Consider the following 26,788-nt stretch of genomic DNA (forward strand, 5'->3'; position numbering starts at 1 on the left):
GCAATAGCTTTCCTAAGTGAGGCACTATTTTAGCGGTTTCAGTGCTGAGATTTCAGTTTTTTAGTCTTCTATCCAATTGTACTGCTATGAGAAAGAGACTAGCCAACTCACTTTGTTCTGCTTATCCTTCATGATAACAGGCAAGATTCTCTTATAAAAAAAGTGTTGCATTTGCTTAGGGGGGAAAAACCACCCTTGCTTTCTGCTTTCAGTTTATAACCTTCTCTTTGTCTCAAAGCAATTACCTCACACCTCTGCTAAGCCCCATTGTAACATTATGCCCTTGTTCTAATGCATTCTAAATAGCCTCCTGTGAGTAGTTTAAAAAGGGCTAGGGGAAGGAACCAAACTTGTGAAGTCTGGAAATAGCCATATCATTAAGAGTAAACGCAACAAGAAACAGTTGTCTTCCTTCTTCAACTTCTATTTGGCTCTTAGTTGAAAACTTGAGGAGTGTAGGAAAGAGCAAGCCCAACACATTGCCTTTTAGAACAAGTTAATTGTTTTTTTCTGGGTTTCTGTGAGGCAGTAGCAGAATGGCTGAATTCTTCAGCATCACTTGTTCTTCATGGAAAAGGTGCCAAGAAGCAGTTTTCATGGAATGACTGTAGATTTAACTGTTGCCTGGAAAGAGAGGTGTGTGTGTGTGTTTACTTCTAACTCTGGTATCACCTTTTTGTCTTTGCTGTTGAGGTAGTAGTAGATTGGTATGGTGGGAGCAGCAGAGGAGTTTTCAGTTCAGGAAGCCATAAAGCACTTTTATTGAAAGTAGGTAATATTGAGACCTTTTGGTGTGAAACTTACTACAGATAAAAGTGCATGAAAGTAAAGCTACTTGAAAATCAAATATCCTTTAATCATAGCTTTAGAAGGGAAAGCTATTGTAAATTGTAAGTGTTCTTCTCAAGTGGCTTGCAAGAACAACTAAAGCAGATGGTTTTACAGAGCCCATCACATCTATTACAGTTGATTCATAGAAGGTATTAATCTTAGTACCAGTTGTGATAGAAAGCTGATCCTATAAAAGATTGATCCATATGTATTAATAGTTCTTGGTTGCCTAACCTTAGATGCAGAGTGGAGGTGAGTGTACTAATGATTCCATATGGATTGTTTTTTTCATGTGACATATTGAATATATTTCTGAGTTTTTTATGCTGTTCTTATTTCTTGTTTTAGATTGTTTTACTGTTATTTAATTTATTGTTTTATTTAAGTGGCATAAATATTTCTAATATATTAAAGTATAATTCAGCAAGAGAGGATAATAAATATTAATTAGGGTTGAAATAAGGGAGAGTTATTGGTGGGATTATGGTGGTAGAAGCACCATTGGACTGTGCAAATACTTTCCCAGAGCATGACTATTCTCCCTGATGGTGTAATGATATGTTAGATCTGGAATTGGAATATTACGACTCCTGTTCTCTTAAGTGGAAGGATTATTTAAATCAAATACTGTAATATCCTCAGACATATCGCTGGCCATGCTCAACACATCACCCTGAGAGAGTTCATGTTATGGTATAACTCAGTATTTGATTACAGTGTACTCCCCACCAGTATAAAAATGCCACGTATGGAGACAAAACTTCTGATTTTTGGTATGGAGTGTGAATGTTATGAGTACAGAATATGCAGAACAGAGACACAATTGTGAATAATTTCTTTGTGTATGTGTGTAGTAGTAGCAGCAGCAGCAGTAGTAGAAAGCACAAAAGAGCATTTTAAGCAAATTGCTTCTCTCAAAACACTCTTAAGAACTTAAGTGCATTATTTAATACTTTCCATAGCTTTTATCTCAAAGCACAGTGCATATATCACTTTTGGAACCCTAAAAATAGGGGGGCCAACTTCCCTGTGAAGAGAACCAATCCCCCTTTTTCCCCTGAGCAATAGAAGCGTGGTGAACTTGGAGGCAGTCTCAACATTTCTATCTGTTCAAGGTTTTTTGTTTCTTAGTGGAGGGGAGTGTCTTTTAACCACCCACAACATGGGATGGTGGGAGAGTTAAAGGTAAAATGGGTGCTTTAAGCCTTTGCTTTTTACCCCTTTTGTCCTTTAACCCTCCCCATCTCAAACAATTAAAAGAAAGCTGACACCCCCAGGTTTTCTTTGAAGGTTCCAGAGCCTGCAAGAATTACACTGGGGAGCCTCCTGTGGATTGCTTGCTCCTACTTTAAGAGATAACTTAATTTAGGATTCTAGACACAAGTACCAAATTCTGTTTCACTCCCAAAAACTGAGGAAGTTAGGATACTGAGATTGTGTCAGTATGAAACATTTCAATTCTGTTTATTGCAAAATTCTTCCAAATAATTGTTGTTCACCTTAACAATATTATTTGTTAAAACAACTTGTAAGTTTAGAATCATCAAATGCATTTCTGTATTAATTATAATTTACGAGTTTAAATGTAGCAGGTGTATCTGAACCAAATTGTGAAATTAGAAGTTGCTTTAATTGGATATACTGCCACCCTGAATTTTTAGACAATCCAAATTCCTTTTGTAATAACTCAAGTACAGTAGCTTAAAATTGTGATTAGCAGTGACATGATGATAACCCCATTCACCCATGCATTTCAAAAAGAGAAAATATTTATTTGCAGTTTTCAGACTGGGATTATCGAAAAGTGTAAACTTATCATGTAATGTATACATTTTCAATTAAATTTATATCCCACTATTTTCCAAATGTGTTTTCAAACCTTTAGTACTGGAAATATAGTATACCTTTGACTTAAAAAGGAACCAAGCCCCTGCCATGTTGTCAAAAGGGTCATGTGGAAACTTTCTCATTGTGCCCATAGTGATTTTTGAACTTGAACATCTGACTGCCACAAGGAAATAGTAGTTAAAATACATGACCAGTGACAAAGCTGAACATCAGGAAAGTTAACTCCCCTACCCTTATATGATAGCCATAATTAAGCTAAAGAAAATCTAGGGATTTGTTCTTTCCTTAGAAATACATAGCTATGTGGCCAGGAGGTTACACTTTTGGGGGGGGGGGGAAGGGGTGTTTTTTTTAACTCTTTAATCATCAAAAAGGCAATGCAGGCTGTGAGGGTCCTCTCTTTCTCATACCTGTTAAAAGAAAGGACACCCAGCGAGGCAGACCCTGGAAGATACATGGTGGCAGCAGGAACCATCAAGCTGCTTTTCTAGAGCAGGAAGCAGGACCAGGATGTGAAGATCCAGAGCGCTGCAGGCTCAGCTATTTCACTATACTAGTTTGTCCCATCCCAGTGCCTTCAGGCTTCAACTTCCTTAATGCCCAGCATGGCATGTACAAATTGTCTGTTGCCATTCTACATCATTCTGGGACATCTTTAGTAATATGTAAATGTCAATCCATTTTTCCAAAGTTTTGTAATTCATTATGTGTAGTCAGATTTATTTAGGCTTTCATTTAAATTTTCTTGATCACTGAAATACTTCCAGTAAATTCTTGACTCTCAAATGTTTTAATATATCTGATAGGGATTGCTCCTGAACCACAGTTGAGAATCAATGTTGTAGCCATAATTTAATGAACAATAAAACTATAAATAACTTGGTTCTACCCTACAGCTTTGTATACATCTTCTTTCTATAGCTGAGTAATTATTGGGATCATCCAAAGTAAACAACCAATAAAGTTACTATTCTGTTAAGGATTTTGAATTTATCCCATGGATCAATAAATTGTTATTGCTTCTGTATACTTTCTTTCTGTCTTCATTTTAGCCATGCTGCAGGCCACCCTTTTCCTTGGCCAGGTGGATCCACAGTATATGTTTTCCCAATAGCCATTGCAACTCTTCAAGTGAATTGTCATGAAGAAAAGGGGGGAAGGGAGAGACATTAAACAGGCTTTTCCTTAATGAGCTGTGACGCCAGCTGGAGAGAGAAAGAATGTGGCTTTTCTCTCCTGTCTAGTGCTCTGTGAATATATAGAAGAATGGGAGAGAAATTACCTATCTCCATTTTGGACCTCCTTCTACTTCTGTGTACTGTATACATGCTATGCTGATTTGCTGCCTCCTGTTCTTTTCTGCTCTCACCCCAAAGCATTTTGGCAAGACTTAAATTTTTGAACTCACAGCTCAGTGCTCAAGGAGAAAAGGAAAAAACAAAGGATTGAGGGGGTTGTGGTAGGAGAATCACATTACCCTATCTCAAAGCTGAACACTGAAGTAAAGAATCCTCTTCATTCACTCATTGATTCATTAAAAGCTAGGGTTTTAAAATAACTTTCTGTTTGTATTTTTATAATTTGTTTAAATACTCATGGGAGTTTTAATGATACCTACATTTCCCTAAAATGACATCATTTCGTTGTTACTCCAACAAAGAATTTTTCTCATTTTCTATCCTTATAATACAATAGACCTGGCTCTTCAGTTATGCAGTATACAGGGTTCACATCTATACAAGCTCTTCAAGAGTGCTCCTTAACACATGTAACTGTTGCCCAAGTACAAAATCCCCTTTATGAAATCATTTCTAACTTCAATTTGAACTTCCAGCTTCTGCTTGAGGACTTTCAGCCAACAAGAGTCTACCACTTTCCTAGGCATTATCTCTCCCTCTCACTCCCTCTTACTTTGATACCATTTTCTGCAAAAGACCTAAAGATATCCTTTTACCTGAGTGGAATTCTTTTTATTTTTTTTTTAAATACATTTTTATTATTCTAATAGTGAAATATAAAGGGGAAAAAGTCTATATTAGTGACAATAGAATAAAGCATTAGTCTCATAACATTTTTTCCTACAAACCACATTCCAAACATCTAAATTTGTCCTGCTTGTAACGTGTAGTATAGGAGGAAGCTTACTTAAAATTGGTTAGGCTTCTGTTATGAATATATACTGTCAATTTTGCTGTTGCTGCATATTCTCCAATTTTGGTCTTCCAGTCTGATATCATTGGCAAGGTTCCTCTTTTCCAATGCTGCACCATATTTGTTCTTGCAACTGTCAGCATATAAGTAAATTGTCATATTTTTCATTTATATTTTCTGGGATTATACCTAATAAAGAAGTTTCTAATTTCAGTTCAAATTTTATTTTTCAGATTTTTTGAATATTTTGATATATTTCTTTCCAGTACTTACCTGATTTCTAAGTGCCAGGGTTGCAGAAAAAAGAGGGAACCTGTCACATACTGCTAGTTTCCTAGTCTCCCATGAGAAAATAACCCAGATTGCCTTGTTTTTCTGACATACAATCTAGTTTCCATACTGTGACAAGAAGACACATTTGTACAATGTGCAGCATAAAAATGATGCTATGTGCCCACGGAGACAGGTTGCTTTATTTTTCCAAAGGCAGATGTTGCGGTGTCTGTCTTTTGTTGTGAGAAGGAGAGTCCCATGACAACATAGACATGTAATGACTTTCTACCTCCCTGCTGCTCAGGAAACATGTAGGAAGTGTCAAAGAAAGGCTGCTATTTTGAGAAAATTTCAGTGTGTTCCTGGCATTTTGAGAAGGCAATGTCCATTGGAATGGGCTTCCTTTGCTCCTAACCGTCCTTGCTAAAAATGAAGGAAGCCTTCAGAATTTGTTTCTTGAAAACATTTCAGAGATCTCCAAGTCCCTTCTTTTTTCCTTCCTGAAACTTCCCCAATATATTTGCATCCTGTTGAAAGGAGTATTGAGGCTGAATTGCTAATGCACAAAAGAAGCAAGCAAACCACAAGAATGCCTGGGGATGCAAGTCAGAAGCATTATATTAATAACAGCCCTGTTCACAATATCTTTCTTTTTTCCCTGAATCCATCAGGAATAAAGTAGAGAAAATAGAATATTTCTGCCCAATATTTATCTGACAAAGTATGTGAATAATCTGAAGCATGCCTAGTAGGTGAATAGCCAAGGATTATGAAGCAGTCTAGCTGAACCAGAATAAGAGTGCCATCATGGTTTAGTAGTTAAGTGGTGACCTAGGAGCAGGGGGACCCAGGTTTTAGCCTTCCCTTAGGCATAGAAACCAGCTGGTGACTTTGGGCCAGTCATTCCCTCTCAGCCCTAATCAGCATCAGGCTCTAGGACAAGCCAGCTGATTAACATTGCTAGTTTTGCTATAAGAACTAGGTGAGTGTCGTGCAAAAAGAACTGAACCCTCCAATCATGTGGGACAAATGCTTAAAAGAAAAACAATTAGCTGCACCAGAATCATGCCAGCTACCAAAAGGAGAGAATATTTGACTTGTTTCTAATCTGAAGCTCAGTAAATGGTGAAAGAGATTGGAGGGAATGCAAAGTAATGACTTCTTGAGATATGTGTGTATAGGCTTTGGTAGGGTATTTCTCTGCACCCTTAATATTTGTCCTTATGTGTGCATTGCTTGTGAAACACCACTGAATATATCTATCAGTCTTAAAAGAAAAGTATCTGTGTACCACCAAAAACACAGCCTATATAAATTATACAAATTTAGTTGTTTTTAGTTTGTTTTCATAATTACTTTTCGTTCTTCTTCATAGTCTCTGTGCATCACACATGGACAAAGTGCCTCTACAGAGCCCACATTGGAACTTTTTAGAGCTGTGAAGGACTGTCAGAAGCTCACCTCTATCACACATTTGTTCCCACCCGTCCCCTCAGTTTCCTTTCAGTTAATTTCAGTCAATTTCGTTTCATTAGCAGCAGGAGTACCTGGGTACCTCTCCTCAGTTTTTTATTCTTATGAATTTCATCTAATGGAGGAGGTTTTTATTTACTTTTTCTTCATGTGGTAGCAAGTAGTCACTAATCAATGGGCACTTTGCTTTATTTACTTTGAGGAGGCAGAAATAGCAAATTGCAAAATATATGATCAAATTGATTTAACAAAACAAGTACAGAGTCATGATGGAGTTTGGTGGCAAACAAACAAACAAATGGTACTTCTTGCCTTCAGTCAATGAGCTATCTGTGGCATTGTATCCCTGCCCCTGTGCAATTCTTGGCTGCTTTGCAATCCATATTGCTCATTTTGAGACAGCTTCAATACCAACAATGCTTTCCTCTCTAAGACCTGCCTCCTAGTGCCATCAGAACACCCATCAATTCATTGATTCTCTTTTCCTGAATGACAAACAGCCCCCTCTCATACTGAAGTAAAAGGGACAAGTGGACCTTGTTATCCATGGTTTCGCATATCTGCAGTTGATAAATATGGACCACAATTAGTTATCCTTGGTAAATGGTTTAGTATGTCCACAGCTTTTCATACATGATTCTGATCCATCCACCATTTTGTATACGTGCAGAAATATGCAGCTGGTGTCTGCCATCCCCATTTCACTTCAATCAAGGTGATCTATAGCATTCTGTCTTAATATAGTCACCTGCTCTTTGACATTACTTCCTCCAGTGAAAATGAGCAAGCACACACTGAGAACCCTACTGGGGGAGGTGGTAAATATTTACATAAAGTGTTAACTTTGAGTGAGAATATGGAGCGGTTGGACAGTGCAATATCTGTTCTATGGCATTGTGAATCCACTGTCTGCTTCATAAAGAAAGGTAAAGCCAATATCTTTGTGACTGGGGAGTCTGAAAGTAGCATTTCAACCACACAATCCCACTTGGAATGGATGGAAAAGACCCTCAGCCTTTTGATTGGAGAACCAAACCCGGAGATGCATGTCATTGAGTGAACTAATAATTCCTGAAAAAGCACTGCAGCCGTACAAGTGATTTGTGATGGAAGATGCTGAAGATGGTTTCCAAGTCATCAAAGGCTGGTTTCAGGGATTCAAAAACTGCTACAACCTCTACCGTATCAAACTGGCAGGAGAAGTTATATCATTGGACATGAGGAGACACAAAGATAACCAACTGAATTTTAACAGTTGATGAATCCAGAGAGTAGAAAGCATAGCATGTCATCTTGTGGGACTCTGAAAGGGGCCTTTTCTGTTGCAGTGCCTTCATGTTGAAAGACCATTCCCTCTAAGATTAGGTTGGCCCCAGCCCTGCTGTCTTTTTGGAAAGCCTAGAAGAGATAGATGTGTTTCCAGGCATGGGATCATTAGCTGGAGCTGGTGAAGTTGTTAAACTTCATGTAGATTGTTTTTTTTTTACTTCAAATGTGGTTTATGCATTATTATGTTTTTAATAGTTGCTAGCTGCCCAGAGTTGCCATGGTGAGATGGATGGCCAAACAAATAGCAAATTTTATGAAATAGACCTGTTCTGGGAGTGGATGCCATATCATTTCCGCATCAGAAATGAGAAAGAAATACCTTGAATTTCAAGACAACCAAGGATAACCTCACTCTTTGGGATTCAGCAGTACCACAGGGTTATCAATGATCAAGCCTATACTGAGCATAGATTGTATATGCCCTGAAAAGAAAGAATAAAGGCCAGCTATCTCCAGCAGTGGAGTGAAGGAAATTTATCTTTCTTTATTTTGTGCTCTTTATTTTGAATAAAATAGAGTGGGGAGCACAAAATCTAAGGTGGCCAGGGTACATTATTCTCATTTCTGCTTTTTCCTTTTATTTTTGGTGATTTTTCAGGCATTTTCTGAGGCTCCAAAACTTAACTCTTAGTTCCCACAGGTTCAAGCTCTCATTATCCATAGTTGTATACTGGAATGTAATCCCCATGAATAATGAAGTCCATGTCATCTGGAGAAGTTAGGACTTCCATGGAAAGACTATGCTTCGCGTACTGTCTCTCAGCAAGATGCTGGGGAAATTAAAGCATCATTCATAATTTTTTGGTTGGGTTGGCATCAACAACAGTATTGTTTTTATTTGTTCCTCCAATTATTTTAGCTTATATAGTCTATACAGTATCATCAAGGTCATTCACTTGGGATTCTGAGCAGATATGGATATTTAGTAACATGTAAAGCAACATATTAAAAAAACCACACACATAGAGCTGTTCCTTGCAGTAAATTTGTCACCCAAAGAATTAGCAGGAAAGAACAATTTTTGTGGACTTAATCTTGAAAGTTGTTCCATCATGTTTCTGATCTGGGCTTTTAATGGTTTGCATATTTTATGAGCTGACGGATTTTGTCAGCATATTTGTTTTGGTTCCTCATAATAGTGAGTCATCAGCACTTCCATCCTGTCTTCTTTTCAGAAGTTTATCTTCTCTTAAAAGTTCAGAGCTCTGCTTCTTCTGGGAGGGCCTCAAAACTGTCCTGAATGCCAGCAGTGCAGAATACTCCTGCTTCTGGTTGTTCATTGAGCTTAGTACTTTGTTCAGTTGTCTTCATTATAGAGTATTGCTTCCTCTGTTTTATTGTATTGCCTCTTTTATTTGAGCAAGCTTAACCATCTCTCTTCAGCTGAAGTATAGTCACTAATTTGATTTTCTTCAAGCACATTTTCAAGCTTGCACTTGATAAAAATATATAGCACATAGGTTTTCCTTAAAATCTTACAGCTAACTGCCCAGGCAACTCCTATTAATTCTCCCTATTCACTCATTTAGTGAACTTACTGTCTGGAGACTGGTTGCCTTATATTGCTTCTGCAATCTCTGCTTATTCAGGTAGAAAGTAGCTACTCAGTTACTTACAACTGGCAGTCAGCAGCTCTCAGGACATTCTATTTGCAAGACAAATATTCAGAAGATTACTTTTCTCACCTCACAATTAAGCATAGTCTTCCTAGTTACTCCTCTCCCTCCTATTGAATTTCCGTGGCAAACTCTTATTAACACTCCCTGTTTGTTTGCTCAAAGAACTATCTCTTACAGTAGATTTTCCAGTGTTTAGTTTCACTGTGCTATAGTCCTCCCATTGTATTTGGCAGCTATTGCTGGGTTTCATGATCCGGTTGATGTTTATTCCACATTCTGATACTTCCTCACTAATCCAAAAAGAATACTAAATTTGTATTCTTCTATTCAGTTTGACGTTCCCTCACTCAGTCTCTGATATTGTCATGCTTGCCAGCAAACCTTTGACCTTCTGGCAGGTACACATTATTGCCTATTGACTTTTAAAGTTGCTTTCCTTGTTATAATCACTTTGGCTTGTCAGGCCAATGAGATATGCACTGTTAGAATTGTTCAGTCTTTTTTTTCACACTTAACATAGAAAAGTGATGCTTAAGATCAGACTCAAATTTCTTTCCTAATATTGCTTCGGAATTTTTCATGTTAGTCATCCTATTGTATTTCCTATCTTCTACTTAACTCCATCTAAATTAATGAAATATTTTATCTACACATTTGACATATGTAGAATTTTGGCCTTTATATGGATCAGACTGCTCACTTTTATCATTCCATATGCTCTTTTCTCTATTTCCTGAGTCATTAGGAGGTATTTCCACTTTTACCTCGGTTTGCACGAGAGGGAACTCCTTATATTCAGGCCTATACAGGGTCTGCTACCTTTTCAGCAGCCTTCCTTGTAGGTGCCTTCTTACCTGTCTTATATAAAGTCATAGCTCAGTCACAACCATAATTTTTCATTCAACATTAGTGCCTGTATGTCAGTTCAAGAGTGAGTTCTTACATCAGCAGGAAAGTCCTCTCATCTCATGTGATTAAACTTCTTTCACACTACCATTGCAATTAGCTATTTATTTATGAGATTTATATGGCTGTCCAATTGAACAATTATGACTCTAGGCAGCATGCAGTCAAAAGTAAACAATATAACTGAAAACAGCTACAAAAATTAATAGGCAATTGAGAACTCATATTCATATTATAGCCCTCCAGGCAGGAACTCCAGTCAAGTTGGCCCCAGTGCTTGAGGGCCAAATGCATGATGCACAAAGATCATGAAGAAGAAGAAAAAAACAGGTTGCATAACTGTGACTATAGTTTTTGAGTGGTCATCTGCCCATTTACATAATTCACACAACTTCCCCTCCGCAGATACTTCTGCTAAGGAGCCTTTTTTCCTAAGAGCAGCTATGGTGATCTTGAGAAACTGAGGGGACGGATGGAAACAATATCCAGGAGCATGTGTGCTAGAGGGTGAGCTTCTGCTAAAAAGGCCTGCACAGCTTTAGAAGATTCTGATGTGCACAGGTGCGCCAACCATCTGTATGAATGCACAGATGACCACTTGAAGAACTACAGTTACAGGTAAGCATTCTGACTTTTTGATCATGCTGGGAAGGTGATAAGTTTTAAAAGTACTGAAACTCTGACTTCTGGCACTGGGTGAGAAACTCTTCTGGCTTCTGAGATTTTCAAGTACTGCCCACGTAGTCACAACTATAATTTTTACCATCCTAAAGACTAGAACTTGCTATTTTAAAAGTCAGATTCACAGGAAGCTATATATCATATACATGCCATATTTTTCAATGGAACCACAGCAATCAAACATCTGTCATTAAATGTTTTTTATGAATAACTGCAAACATATATTAGAATCCATGAGCCAAGAGAAGACCAGGAATAAGTCTGGCCACATAATGTACAAATATTTTTAGAGTTTTTTTCCTCAGTGTTTTAAGAGTACATATTACATTTCCTTAAAGAGATTGGAAGAGGAAGATCATTTTGGAAAGCATATGTGTGAACTGTTTTTTGTTGTACACTTATAAAGCATCCTTTAAACAACATAGAATGGGAAAATTGGAAAGGCAGAGTGGAAACTATGGAAAAACATAACGCAAGAAAAACCCTATTGATTTGAGGATAAAATAAATGGGGTGAGAACTTTAAAAGGATGCATAGTGGTAATAGTAAAATAATAATAATAACAGCAAATTTACATACCTCTCATGTTATTCTCTTGCAAGTAAAGTAACATTGTGCAAAGCACAGAAAAACAATTTTTAAAAAAGTGAAAATTAGGGCAAGAGATAAGAAGAAAAGAAAAGAAACCTACTAACCAAATCTAGTTTACACCACTCACTATACCTTTCCATTCCATTCTAGCCTTGTAAATCATTTTTTTATTTCCCTACATACATCTGTTTGCTTCGTACACTGCTTTTTGTTCTTTACAGTTCATGCCACTCTTTCAGAATCTCATCAAACCATCCAACCAAAACCTTCTTGGTCTTTTCTTTATTCTCAAGCCACTGGATTTGTTTTGCAATTTGATCCTCTTTCATCTCTTTGTACATCCTTCTTTGGCACTAATCACTTTCTTTTATATTAAGTCCATATTCATTCATTACCCATTTATTTTTAATCTTATTTCTTTTTGTTTTATTGTTCCCACTACTATCAGTGTTTCTCCTGTCATACCTAACTCTCACTTCTATATAACAAAGTGGGTAGAACCATATTGTCTTTTTAAAATATTTCCATCCATTTCTTCACCCTTTGTAAATAATCCACCAAAATATACAAATTCATCCACCTGCTCTAATTCCTCACTATTTATGCATAGCTTGCTATTGCTTACTCCCATTTTTACTCCACCAACAATACAGCAGAATCTGCATGCAAAATTATGTTAATGCACGTTCCCAACCAACCCACCTGTAATCTGGCTACAAGCATTCTTTATACATTTATCCATAAGTGTACAAGGGCATATCTCATTCTCTGCTCAATGCTGAACTTTCACTAAACATTCCTTTATTCTCATGCATGATTTCTTTTCATGTTATACCACTCTTGTCACATTTCTTCAATCTGGCAGAGTTGCTATGCTCCAGGTTCCATCGATTAAACAATGCCATCTTTTGGGACTCTGGAAGTGTGCTTTCTCTGTAGTGCCGCCTGACCTCTGGAATGAGGTTCCCCCTGAGATTTCAACAGCTCCACCTACTGGCACTTCGAAGAGCTCTGAAGACATGTCTCTTCTTCCAGGCTTTTGGCGACGGCAGTGGACACCCTTTTCTTCCTTTTCCTTGTTCCCATCCGGGTTTGTTTTCTCTGCCATCTTTGTTCCTTTGTTTTGCATTGTTTTGTGTTTCTTGTATTGGTACTTTTTTTGAAATGTTTTTAATAATCTGTAAACTGCCCAGAGTTTCTAGAAGTTGGATGGCATATAAATTTAATAAATTATTATTATTATTCAGAACCATCTTCAATTCCATATTCATGCAAAACATACCATAATTCAATTCTATTCATATATTAGATCTATAATTTATACTTTATCTAAATCAGTAAGCATTAAATCAACAAAAATCCTGTAAACTTACTTTTTCACATTCATTCATTTCTCAGTTCTTCCTGAAGAGAAAAAAATCTGATCTATGCACCTCTTGCTTGGCATAAAGTTGCATTGCATTTCCGAAATTTTGCTCATTGTCGCCTCTTACACGCTTTCAGTTCAAATTCTGTGAAATGCCTTCTCAGACTTACTTAATCTAATCACCTTGTAGCTTTTCTATTCACTGTTTGTTTGTTTGTTTATTAAATTTATATGCCATCCATCTCCCTGAGACTGTTGTCGCCATTCCCTTTGTAACAACATTCTTTCAATCATCAAGCACAGAAACAGTCTTCATACATGATTAAACAAATCACACAAACCACTCTACAAGTAAACCAGACCCATAAGTTAACATTTTTTGGAACATCATGTTTGTTCATTCCAGACATTCGTGATTTTCCAGACATTCGTGATTTTTCATGATTTTGTTGTCTTTCATTTTACAGGTAGTCCTCGACTTACGACTTACAACCATTCGTTCAGTGACTATTCAAAGTTGCAGCAGTGCTGAATTAAGGGTTTTACAACCTGTGTCCGAAGTTACGGCTGTTGCAGCACCCCCGCGGTCATGTAATCAAAATTCGGGCCTACCCGCACTTAAAACCGCAGAGGCGCTTCAACTCCCCCCACCCACCTATCTCCCTCTCCAGCTGTGCCCTTTTAGCCCCCTCCTGCCCTGCACTCTGCCGCCCCAGCTGACCTTCACCGTCTTCCTGCTCCCGTTGCTGATGAGACATACCTGGCCTGGCTACAGGGCCAGGCTGGGGCTGGCTTCGTGCTACAGGAAAAAAAGAGTAAAAAGCAGCCCCTGAGCTGCAGCAGAAAGGGGCTTTTTGGGGTGCTGCCACAGCTCAAAGGAGCTTTCTGGCATGCCATGGCTCGGGGCTGCTTTTTTTATGACCAATCGTGGTTGTAAGTCAAGGACTACCTGTATAGTGTAAGCTATCTACAGTCATCTGGAGTCAGGCAACCTCTAAATTTAAATAAATAAATTCTTTTTCAGTTAACACCATCTACACTTGCAGCCTTACCATTTTTTAACTTTCTCACAGTATTCATGATTTCATTTTCATCATTTTTTCTTGGATATTAACATTTGTGGCATTGGTCTAACTTTTACCCTTTGACATATTACTGTAATTGAAATACAGACCTCTAAAATCCTTCATTCAGCATATTCTTACTAAAGTTTTATCTCTAATTATTTCATCACTTCCGTTTTTAATTCCATTCACTCTGTCAGAGGCTCCTTGTTCAGCCCTTCTCACTCACTACCAAAATATTTTTTAACTTCCATTACAATGCTTGGGCGTGGAGAAGATTGCCTCTTTTAATCTTAACCATTCCTTGCTCACGTTGACTACGTTCTTTACAACTTTTACTCTCTGTGCACACTGCATCTTCTTTCAACCTAATTTTTTACAGCAATCATTTGGTTATGTGCAGTTTTTCCTTATTCATGTTCTCTTTCACTTCATCATTCAATCAAGCATCCTTTTTATATTTTCAATTAGTATAACTCCACACTTTTTACTCTCTTCCAAAGCAGCTTTCATATTATCTTTCCACACGTCCATTATCCATTAATTATGCTGGGATATTAATCTTTCTACTAATACATGGATCTCAAACTCAGATGAATCTGTGGGCCACGTTATATAAAATGTGCTGATTGGTGAGCTGCATTTATTCACATGCAATAACGCAACAAGTGTTAAATACAATATTTAATTAATTAAACCAATAAAATAATTCAAATAATAAATCAGAATGATGTTATTGATGGTTAATAAAAGCAAAAATATCTTGCCTAGCATAAAACAGTAATATATTCTGTCGCTGTGCCTACAATCTCTGACCTGTCCATTGTCCTATACTTAACCGTGTTCTCTGCATCCCTCTGGCACCAACTAGCATGGACAAATAGTGACATCATCAGCAATGTTCCCTCTGCGTGCCTGTGCAGTGATCACATGCTGGTGCGGTACTACACACAATGTAAAGCAGGATAATGGCAGCAGAGCACAAAGGTCTGCAGAGCTGCCATGGCAGGGTTCCTTCTGTTTTAATTCCTGTTTCAATGGCTCTTTTTCTTCCATGTCCACTTTTTTCCCCAGGTTCCATTCTTGACATTACCCAAAATGGTCTGCCCCGCATTCAGAATCTCTCAGCATTACCATCTTTCACTAATTCTCTCAGTCTTGGCTCATAAATAATCAAATTAATCATGCTTTTAGAATTATATTCTTTCCTTTGCCATGAATCATGCATTTAAACCATACAGATAAATCATTCATTTAAAACATACAGATCTTTTTCTAAATAGATACTCATCAAATAAAATCAGCATTTTCATTCATTCCCAGCTTTCTGAATTGCCCAATCACTTTTTTAAAATCCTCTCATTTTGTTCTTATCCACCCATTCATTTCGCCAGAATAACTTTTTCCCTCAGGTCACATTTTTTTCAGAATGGTATGCAGTTTGTCCCAAAATTCATCTGTAGTTCTTTCATTATCACAGTTCACTGAAGCATAACAACCTATACCTTCCTACCTTTATACACATCTGCAACAATCTAAAATGATAAAAGTTCATATTTTGACATACATTTTAACCCTTGTATTCATAATGAAACGTATGCTTTCACTTCCTGCATGTATTCATCAACTGGACTCCACAAGGAATGACCACCTTCCTTTAGATAAATTAAATCCTCTCCCTTTCTATTAGTTTCACAAATACAACATGTCTAATTGTTTTGTTATTGTATGTTAATCTTCCCCTTTACCATATTTTCATCTCACATTCTAAATTAATAATCTTCAACATGCTGTATTCAACAACAGATGGGCCAATGAATGTTGACCTTGCCTATCATGGCTTTCGTCAATCATCTCTTAACATAACACTTTTAGTAAGATAAAGAATAGTCTATGTTAGCAGCCTTAGTCATACTTATGCTACATGCATCATTCCCTGCTGATGGTAAGGATGTACCTGTCAATTTTGGCCAGTGTGCCATGAATGCAAGCAAAGCTTAATTTTATACCAAGTGTACTCTTGCTATTTTATGCAAGCTAAGATCCCTAATCTCTAATCTAGAGACTACTTTGCAAGTAAGCATACTATTGCCTGTATCCACCAGTTAGGAGGTACCAGCTAAGAGATATTGAGGATGCAAAAATGCTATACAAATTATAGAAACCCTGCAAATTGTGATTCCTTCTGCTAACTATTGTAAGTCGCATGTAATTGCTCATTCCTCTTTCACCAGCCAGTAAGGAATTTAGGAATTTATTTAATTCTTTCTCTCATTAGGAACTTGAAGCAGCTCTTTACAGTGATGATGTGGAGTTCATCAGTGACCTGATTGCTAGTCTTCTTCAGGGCTGCTACCAGCGCAGTGATATTACGTAAGTAGTCTCATTCCATAGATTTAGAAATAGAATTAAGAGATGTTCCCCCCCAAAATTGTATGATTCTGAAAAAACAGATAACAAGACTTTTGTAGACTTCACTTCTAAAAAAAGTATAAAGTGAATTCTAACATTTTTCTTCTTCTAGAGCGCATGTAGGACTACTGTTTTTACTTTGATTCTGTGTGCTGCTTTCAGATTCATAACACAGGTCTGAAATATTTAGATGCTTTCAACATACTCCTTTTAGTTCTAGTTGTCTAAAGGTAGGGCTTCCCCCTGCTTCTGTATTGCCTTTATGAAAACATTAGCAGTCTGGCAATAGACATATGTTGTGTAAATTTGGCTCAGCTGTGCCTTGAAATTTTATAAAGTAATTGCATTCACTATTCAGCATCATATATGAGTTCTGATTTGTTTTTTTCCTTTCCTTTTCTGGTTAGCTATGCTGTAAGGATAGAAATAAATGAGTAAAATATAACAAAGTTTTCAGCGTTCTGGACAACTAGATTTTCCCTGTTTTTCCCTGTTAATATAGTTTAAGCTAATGCTTTCTGCTTAAGTAATAAAGTATCCTAGTTATAAATATTTCATTAATGCCTGTAAAAAGAGTATAATGAAGTATTTCAATATAATGTGAAGAATTCTAGTAAAACCTTTTGTGAATGGGGCTGTTTGCTTTTGGGATAGTATTAGGTCTTATTGTAGTGTTTCATTATGAAGTATGGGCCAGAACCTGCAGATAAAATAGAATTAAAGAGAGCTAACACAGAACATTATTCCTAGTCATGGGTTTAGAAAATTAGAAGAGCAGCCCATTACTTCAGGTAATTTGAGGTTTTGAGGTCTTTCAGTAATTCCAATTCAAGGATTTGCTAGTCATTCTCATATATGTTTATCCAGGATAGTATATTTTACAAAACATTCCAGTTTGAATGGCAATTTCTGGCAGAAAATTAGAATACAAAAGAGCTCAGTCAAAAATATTGTTCTTTAAACTTTTGGTCAAGAACATGTAAGTTCTCATCAAAATGGCAGTTGAAGTAGGTGGATTCCCTGCTGTAAATACTGCCTGCCCATCTAAGTTTTCATTTTTGTAGAGATTTACATTTATAATATGTGCCACGTTATTCACTCATCTTTTCTTGCACAGCATGTAAAAATTGTTGAGTGTCTATTTTCTGTATGCAATATCTGCTAATTATAATATACTCTGAAGTAATTTTGAAAATGGTAGCATAGATGAAAGTCTTTCCAGTGCATAATATAAATGTACTTTGCATTCCTTTGCTAATTTGTGACAAAAACATATATCAAGAGCATGTCATGGTAACAGTGAATTTTTGTCTTAAAACTGCACTATTTCAATTTCAACACACACAATCTTTTTTGAAAAACTCAGTTCTAATAATTCAATCCTGCCTGATACCTAGGTGACATACTACTGTGACCTTAATTCTTAGTTTTTGACCCCTTGCCTGATTGGCCTCTAGCCTCAGATTCAGAGATTTTTAAATTGATCTCCCAATTGAAGAACAGTAAAGCAACAGAAGGGGCTTAATTTCCCCAGAATTCTTGAAGAAAATAAATCCTGGTTGGTGGGCTTCTATATTAAGTCCCCTATTAACCCCTGTTAATAAATAACAACTGTTACCTAAAGATTGGACCTATTTGAAGACCTTGGTCTTTACCTAGGCTTTTGGCGAGGGTGACTGAAGCCCCCTTTAGATTGGGTGGATTGTTTTCCTTTGTTCCTGTCCAATTTCATCATCCTTGCCATCTTTACTTTTCATTTTTTTATCTTGTTTTCGATGTCTTTAATGTTTTAACCATTTGTAAACCCCCTAGAGTTGCTGGGAGTCAGGCGGCATATAAATTTAAAATCATCATCATCATTGTCATCATCATCATCGTCATCATCATCATCCTTCCAATCTTTAAGAAAGGCATTAAGAACAATCTGGCTGATTAGCCTGCTATATATAAGAAGCAAGCTTTATGCAAACCATAGTTTCTACAAACTTGTGAAATGAATGATCCTAGCCACAGAACAAGCAGTTTCACACCAGGTTACTTGACTGTTGATCAATGTACAGTAGTCAAAAACTATTCAAGTTCCCCAAGAGCCTCTCTCTTTATGCATTTATCAACCCAAGGGCAACTTTTGATTCAATTCTTTGGGAGATATTGTGGAGGAAATTATCTGTTTCTTCCATTGATTGTTGCCTTCTCTGACAATGCTGCTGCATGAGAACCTCATAACGCAAATCACATGCAAGAACAATGGGGAATTAACTTCCCCCACTCCAATCTCAAAAGGAGTTAAACAGGAATATATCTTGGCCCTTCTGTTGCTTAACTTCTATATCATTGAAATTGTTTTGGCCTTTGCTAAACCCAAATTGCATTCCCCAGCCCATTGGCCAATTTCTGTCCTATTCTATGAAGACAATGTCGCTGTTCTATCTACAGGTAGTCCTCGTTTAGTGACTGCCTCATTTAGCAACCATTCACAGTTACAACGGTGATGAAAAGGTAACTTTGGAACCAGTCCTCACATTTACGACCTTTGCAGATCTGTAAAGCAAAGGAAAATTGAAGTAAGATCATAAGCTCAGTTGCGGTTTCACTTAGCGACTGCTTTGCTTAACCGAGTTGCCAATCCCAATTGTGGTCGCTAAGCAAGGACTACCTGTATATCCCAAGCTGGGCTTCATAGATTCATAGGAATACTAGTGGCCTTTTTCTTTGGTTGGGAAAACTTAGAAATTAATAATTCTAAAACAAAGTTCCTAGTTTTCACCAAAAAATACTTTAACCTCTTGTATAATTGGAAAATTAATTATACATTAATTAAGCAAATCAAAGTCTTTAAATATCTAAACATTCACTTTCTACTATCTACTTCTTGGAGTCACCAAATAAGTGAGTTCTCAAGAGCACAAAAAGCCTCCAATGAGATTATCAAATTTACAAGCCATAAGGGTAATTATTATGTGCCTATTTCAATCAAATTATTTAAAGCTAAGGTCTCATACTTGCTACTATGTGATGCACAACTCTGTCTGTATATAGGCCACATAATTCAATCCAACTTTTGGAAGACTTATTCTTCATTTCCCTCCATCAGTCGTGAATGCATTCCCTCGACTGGAACATAGCAGTGTCTCTCTTGAGATCCTCCTGAGGCTTTACTGACCAAAATGCTGGTTAAACAAACATTCTGGATTGAATCCTTGGCCCACTTTACACTTTTTGGATAGTTGCATCCCTTGCTTGAAAAAATAAGTAGATTTGAATTTGACTTACTGTGGGCTGTCCTCACTAGCTTTATGTATGTAGGTCCAAATAAAATCTTGGCAGAGCTCAAGTGGAGTCTTGTACCTAGGTGTCTAAAAAGTAAATTTAAAAAAATCTCACATCTTCGCTATTGTGAGCTCACAGGTGCTTCTTTTCTTACTCTTAGAAATTTTAATCATATCCTTCATGCTCCACACTGAAGGGAATTTACACTGGCACAATTGGATGCTCTGCCCTTGTTGGTGATTACAGGCAGATATTAGATCCCTTATCAGATCTCCACTCTGTGTGTTTAGACACCAAGGCTGAATCTGTGGCATAATTATTAGACTGCCCTTTATATCATATCTGGTATCTTGAAATCATTGAACTACTTATTAGTAATCTTTCCCATCTACCACAATCAATGTTTACAAATCAGTTGTTGCAGGCCAACATACTGGAGCCTTGGTCACCGCTTGGAATAAGAGGGCAGCTGAAGCTTTAGATCAAATCGCGCCTATGCGATCTCTCCCCTCTCATGGATCCCGTCACTCCCCGTAGCTCACGGAGTTGTTGAGGGAGATGAAATGAGAGAAGAGTTGTCTAGAGCATCGCTGGCGTTCTACAGGGGACGAACTCAACTGGACACAGGTTAGAGCCGCTATTAAGGCTTGTGGCAGTAAGGGTGGCAAAGTATCAGTACTTTTTCACCCTTATTGCATCTGCGGATAGCCATCCATGGCCCTGTTTCAAGTGACTTGTCCTCTTGGGTAGAAGGGGCTCAGAGAACCCCTTGCAGGGGTATGCAGAAGAATTTCTTCAGCATCTGTCAGAGTTGCTCAAATTTGCTCACAGTTGGATACTGGCCTTGTTGCAGGTCTGGGGGAGATGCTTGGGGAGGAGTCTTGCCTGGTTATCTGTGAATGGTTTGAACCTGTTGGGCCTGATGAAGTGGACAGGGCCCTTAGGACTGTGAGCTCAGCCACCTGCTCTTTAGATCCATGCCCCTCCTGGCTTATTAAGGCAGCCTGGGGGTGTTGTGTGATTGGGTTCTAGAGGTGGTAAATTCTTCTCTGAGTGAGGGGGTTGTTCTATTACCTCTTAAGGAGGCCTTGATTCTCAAGAAACCATTGCTGGATCCCACTATACCGGACAATTCATCCAGTATCTAACTTCCCCTTTTTGGGGAAGGTGGTTGAGAAGATGATTGTGCAACAGCTTCAGAGGACCTTGGATGAAGCGGATTATCTGGATCCTTTTCAGTCAGGATTCAGACCTGATTATGGGATGGAAATGTCATTTGTCGCACTTTTGAATGGTCTCTGGCATGGGTGGGATGGGAGTTATCCTTGCCCTTTGCCTCTCGGCAGCTTTCAATACTATGAACTATGGTATCCTTCTGGATTGACTCAGAATATTGAGGGGTGGGCGGCACAGTCTCGTGCTGGTTCGCCTCCTTTCTCTGGGGTCGATTCCAGTCAGTGGTGATTGGGGGGGAGAGATCCTGCCCTTGGCCCCCTACTGTGTGGATTGCTGCAGGGGTCAATGCTCCCTCCGCTCCTATTCAACATCTACATGAGGCCACTGGGTGAGCTCATCTGTCACCATGGGGTGAGGTATCAACAGTATGCTGATGATACCCAATTATACATCTCTGCCCCTGGCGAATTAAGTAATGCTCTGGATGTCGTATCCTGGTGCCTGGAGGTTGTGAGGGTCTGGATGGGGAACAACAGACTTCAGCTGAACCCTGACAAGACTGAGTGGCTTTGGGTTTTGGGGCCGCTGATTCTAGGACTGTGCCATCTTTGGTGCTGGATGGTGTTGCACTGTACCAAACAGACCCCATGTGCAATCTGGGGGTTCTCCTAGACTCACAACTCGTGCTCAAAGAGCAGGTGGCTGTTGTGGCTAGGAGGGCCTTTGCTCAACTTTGTATTGTGTGCCAGTTGTGCCCATTTCTAGATCAAGAGGCTCTACTCACGGTCACTCATGCCCTAGTCACCTTCTGGTTGGACTACTATAATGTGCTCTATAAGGGGCTGCCCTTGAAAAGTATCCGGAAACTTCAGCTGATACAGAATGCAGCAGCGCGGGCATTTATGTGTGTTTCTGGACAAACACATGTTACAGGTAGTCCCCAGTTTAAGAACAAATTCCGTTCCCAAGGTCTGCCCTTAAGTCAAATTTATATGTAAGCCAGAACAGTATTATTGTATAATACTGTATAAGTAGTATTGTATAATGAACTCAAACCATTGTGTATTTAACTCATATCATTGTGTATTTAACTCAGATTTTGGTACAATAGGCTCTGTTCTTAACTATGGGTCATCTGTAACCCAGGCGTTCTTAACCCAGGGACCACCTGTACACCTCTGCTTTGCGAGCTCCATTGGTTACCAGTTTGCTTCTGGGTCCAATTCAGGATGCTATTTTTGACCTTTAAAGCCTTAAATGGCATGGGACCAGGTTACTTGAGGGACTGCCTCTCCCTGATTACATCTGCCCATCCTACCAGATCCAGCAGAGAGGGCATGCTGCAGGTCCCATCGATTAGGGAGCTACACTTGGTGGGTCCTAGGTGGCGGGCCTTTTCTGCTGTGGTGCCCGGTTTATGGAATATTTCCCCCCCTGAAATTAGGCTGGCTTCATCCCTTTTGTCTTTCTGGAAGTCCCTCAAGACTTGGTTGTGCCATCAGGCCTGGGGACCCTAGCTTTTCTATTAATCCATGTATGAAAACTTGCCACCTACTTCAATATTCTTTTCTCTGTGGTTTAACTATATCATACAGAAGTTTGCTATATATAAATGCCATTGTTTGCAATTCCATTGTTTTTTATTATTTTGGTCCATAACCATCCAGCAGATGAATAAATTAATATTTTTAAAGATTGGAAAGATAACTACTATGTGTATGATAAGTAGCACAAAGCCTACTTTAACACTATCCAGTTTCCCCTCAGATACCTGCTACTTTACTACTTAGCTGGCTTTTCCCTGCTTAATGTTATGCAAATAGAAAAGCCTTATGCTCAGATTTAGGCCTAAGTCTGAAAGGAAATTGTTAATTCAGTTCAAAGTAACAGGTATGTGTGGTTTCTCTTGCTTGTACCTCTTATAACATAGTAGTCAGCTCAGTTAGAGACTTCTTTGCTGCTGTTTAACTGAGGATAAATAAAGGAGGCAGAAGATGAAAGAGACCTATCTTTTTCATCCTTTTAGTAAGTGCCAGTGTTCACTGAAAATCTAGGCAGTTTTCAAATATTTATGGGCTGGTAAATCTTTGCCATGTGCATTCAGGAAGCAGACTTTTCTAAATCTCTCTATCTGGATTTTTACTAGATAGAGAATCTGGCTGATATGTGATGCTCTTCCCCTTTTTTTGCTCACAATTGTGTTCCAGCATTAGTATCTGATGGTGAAAGAATAGTTTAGATGAAGACCATTGTGGAACAAAAAGGAATAGTGAGAATGTTTATGGATCCAATATTCTGTTTGCCAGGATTTCCTCTGTAGAGTGCATGAACCATAAATGAATGAATGAATGAGTGTTGACATGGTATACATTGGAATATAATATAACTGTGATGAAGTGTACTGTATCTACAGTGTGAGCCATTCTATTATCAGAGTCAGAGGCCTTGGGGAATAGCATTTCCTTTTTTAATTCATGGTTTCTCTAAAGGAACATGTTTGATCATTATTTAGGGACAGAGCAGCATTTCAGAACCCTTTAAAATTGAAAAACAGCACTAAAGGTGTTTTTTATGAACATACCCTGAAGAATGGGTGAACATATTTTCTTCCTTAGTTGAACCTTCAGTGGGATCTTAGGGAAATCTCTTTAGGTTCAGCTTTAGAAATAATTTTATTTTGCGTGCAATTCCTTTTGGCATTTGTTCTTTAAAGGAAATTATTTGTTTTTCACCATTCTTCTTTGGTTTTTTTTTTTTATGTACTCTTGTCTCCATGAGAAAGATACTGGTCTCAGACAATAAAATCAAGATCCTTTTTACTTTGGTGAAGCTCATAAACAGCTTTCTACACTATTTAATGTTTATATAAGTAGTCCTCGAGTTAGGGGACTGGAATTTCCAGTTGCTAAGCAATGCAACTGGAATTGGGACTGGAATTTCCATCGCTAAGCTATGCAGTCGTAAAGCATGATGTCACATGACCACATTGCTTAGTGATGGCAATCCCAGCAGTCCCCGTTGCTGTCATTAACTGAATCCCACCGGTCATTAGACAAGGATCTGCCCCAATCCAAGCCATTCCCAACTTTGTCCCTCCTAGCCCCAAGCTTCAGTAAGGGAAGGGACTGCCTCCTCTGCCTTCTCTTTAACTCCCACCACCTCGCTATCTCCCCCCATCTCTTCCCTTTTGGCCACCGTGCACTCAGCTGCCTCTACCAGCCACACACTCTGCCTGCCCTGCCTCTTTGCGCTCCACTTGCCCTGCTGCCCTGGGCTCTGCTCGCCCTGCCACCCTTGCTGTCCACAGCTGACCTTTACCATCTTCTTCCTCCCACTGCTGATGAAGTGTGCTCAGTTTGGCCCTTCACAAGGCAGCTGCTGGCTGTGCGGTTCCCAGCTTGGACCTTCATGAGGCAGCTGTTGGCCATGCCAGGCCTTCTTCCTGCACTCAGTTGCACCTTGCCCAAATCATGTGCAGTCTTCTTTGGAGCCTTCCAAAGCCTCGCGAGAAAGTTGCATACGATTTGGACAAGGCCACATGTGACCTTGGGAAGAAGGCCTGGCACAGCCAGCAGCTGCCTTGTGAAGAGCCAGGCTAGGCGTGCCGCCTCAGCAGCAGGAGGAAGACAGAGAAGATCAGCTGGGGGGAGCAGGGAGAGCAGAGCGCAGGGCAGCCAAAACGGCAGAGATGTGGGGGGGAGATAGGTGGGTGGGGGAAGCTGAAGTGCCCCTGCTGTTTGTTGTAAATGCAGGTGGGCTGGCAGGTACCCAATTTTTGATCACATGACTATCGGGGCACTACAACGGCCATAAGGTCAGGGACTGGGTGTATTTACCATTTGTTCAGCACCACCGTAAATTCAGACGGTTACTGAATGAATGATCATTAACCGAGGACTACCTGTAAACAAGTTCAGTAAAATTGGTCTTCAAGTATTGAGAGGCTTTCCACTAGAAATAGATCCCCAGAAGCCTTTAACTTTTTACCTTTTTAGAATTCCCCCCAAATCATCTTTTGTCTTTGCTTTAATGTTGTTGACTTCAGTTCCAACATTTATTCTTACATTCTATTAGGCTGAAGGTTTATTTATTTGTTTATCTATCTCTGCAATTTATATGTCATTCAGTTCCCCCCCCCCAAAGCTCTGGGTGGCTTACAGTAATAACTAAACCCCCAAAACAATGGTCACCTACTTCAGGGAGGGTCCCCCCATACCACCAATCCCCAAAGATTTTTGAAAACTGGTTCCACCAGGATACAGTAGAGAGACAAAAACAGTACTCACTTCATACCCTTAGATGAGAGATGACATTTGTTTGGCTCTTTTTCTTATTTAACTTTTTCCTTACAGTGAGTCATATAAGAACTGTTATTTTACAAACTAGTGCTTGTAAAGGATTTGCTTCTTTGCAATTGTTTTCTATTTGTGACTTTTAGTTTGAAAGCTTGTGCAATGTTCCTTGTTAATTTTATGTAGGACTGTGGATTTTTTTTTAACTGAAAAATATCTATTTTAAATGCAGTAAGAAAGAAATCAAGGTAGGGCATGCCTTTCAATTTCTTAGAGGTATACAAATGTAAATCTTATAATAATGGGCACTGCTCTTTGGAGAATAAAAGGGAAAAAAGCCCTGAGGGAGATGGCCCATTACTGGCCTTTGGAAAAGTCATATGAAACAGTACAGTAATAGGTACGGTATCCAGATGATTGGAATTCAGCATGTTAGGAGGAACTGGAAAATAAAGATAGATGTAAAGAAAGTAATGTTAAATGCCTCATAATATATTCTAAGACTGATTTCTGAGTAAACAAAATTGACACTGTTGAGGTCCTAGAGAAGACCTAATATTAAACTGTTACATAATTTCATAGAATGTATTCACATAAAATCTTGAGCTTTATAATGTTCATTGCATAGGCCATATGTGATTAACTCATGTCCCATAGGTACATAGGGATTTCAGAAGCTTTTGCTGTTGTTTATAGATACACAGAGAGTTAGTTTGGTGTAGCGGTTAAGGCATCAAGCTAGAACCCAGAGGACTATGAATTCTAGTCCTACCTTAGGCACAAAGTCAGCTGGGTGACCTTGGGCCAATCACTCTCTCTCAGCCCTAGGAAGCAGGCAATGGCAAACGACTTCCGAAATCTTGCCAAGAAAACTGCAGGGACTAGTCCACGCAGTCACCAGGAGTCAACTCTGACTCAAAGGCACAACCCACACACTAAAGATACATGAGCCTCTGAAACTGCCCCTTTCTGTCTACATATTAAACAACTTTGAGCATGATTTAGTTAAGAAGCAAGATGCATAGAGGCACCTTGTTTCAGTAGTTGTGCTATTGGACAGCCTATCAATTACTGTTTAATTAAGCTGAGAAGACCATCAGCGGAAATTATTATTCCTGTGTACTTTCTTGCAAGGTTGATTAGAACACAATTTGGACAGGATCAAAGGTGAGAAGGAGGGAATTTCCAGTGCATCATCTTTCCTATTTTAAACTGTCAGTTTCCCATAGTCTAGCCGATCTGTATTGGTAAAAGTTGTTGTTATTTCCAATTCCCTGGTGAGATACATGATGGATTCTCCATATCATACAATTTAAGTCCCCCATCTCTGCATCCTGAAATTGAAAGGGGGAAAGTAAGGATGTATGCACACATGTGTGAAACAATGACAAGATGGTATCTGAGCTGTGATTGCTTTCTTTATTCATCTCATCTCATTTTTTTTCTCTGCACAGACCAGGTAAGTTAACTCCTTATAACTTCAAGAACCATTAGAACTGTTCTACA

At 38.7% G+C, this 26,788-nt stretch overlaps 1 protein-coding gene across 1 annotated transcript in view; it reads left to right on the top strand.

Annotated features, from left to right (window-relative positions):
• Positions 1–26,788, top strand: part of CECR2 (CECR2 histone acetyl-lysine reader) — a 145,727-nt gene that overhangs the window by 83,154 nt on the left and 35,785 nt on the right. Inside the window, exon 2 of the mRNA XM_088141268.1 lies at positions 16,411–16,505. Coding sequence (XP_087997394.1) covers positions 16,411–16,505 — 95 coding nt within the window. The remainder of the gene's footprint in view (positions 1–16,410; positions 16,506–26,788) is intronic.

The sequence above is a fragment of the Python bivittatus genome, unplaced genomic scaffold, assembly GCF_059951505.1.
Source record: "Python bivittatus isolate LINGU-HERP-01145 unplaced genomic scaffold, Pbiv_v1 ctg000330_np1212, whole genome shotgun sequence".
NCBI classification, from domain to species: Eukaryota; Metazoa; Chordata; class Lepidosauria; order Squamata; family Pythonidae; genus Python; species Python bivittatus.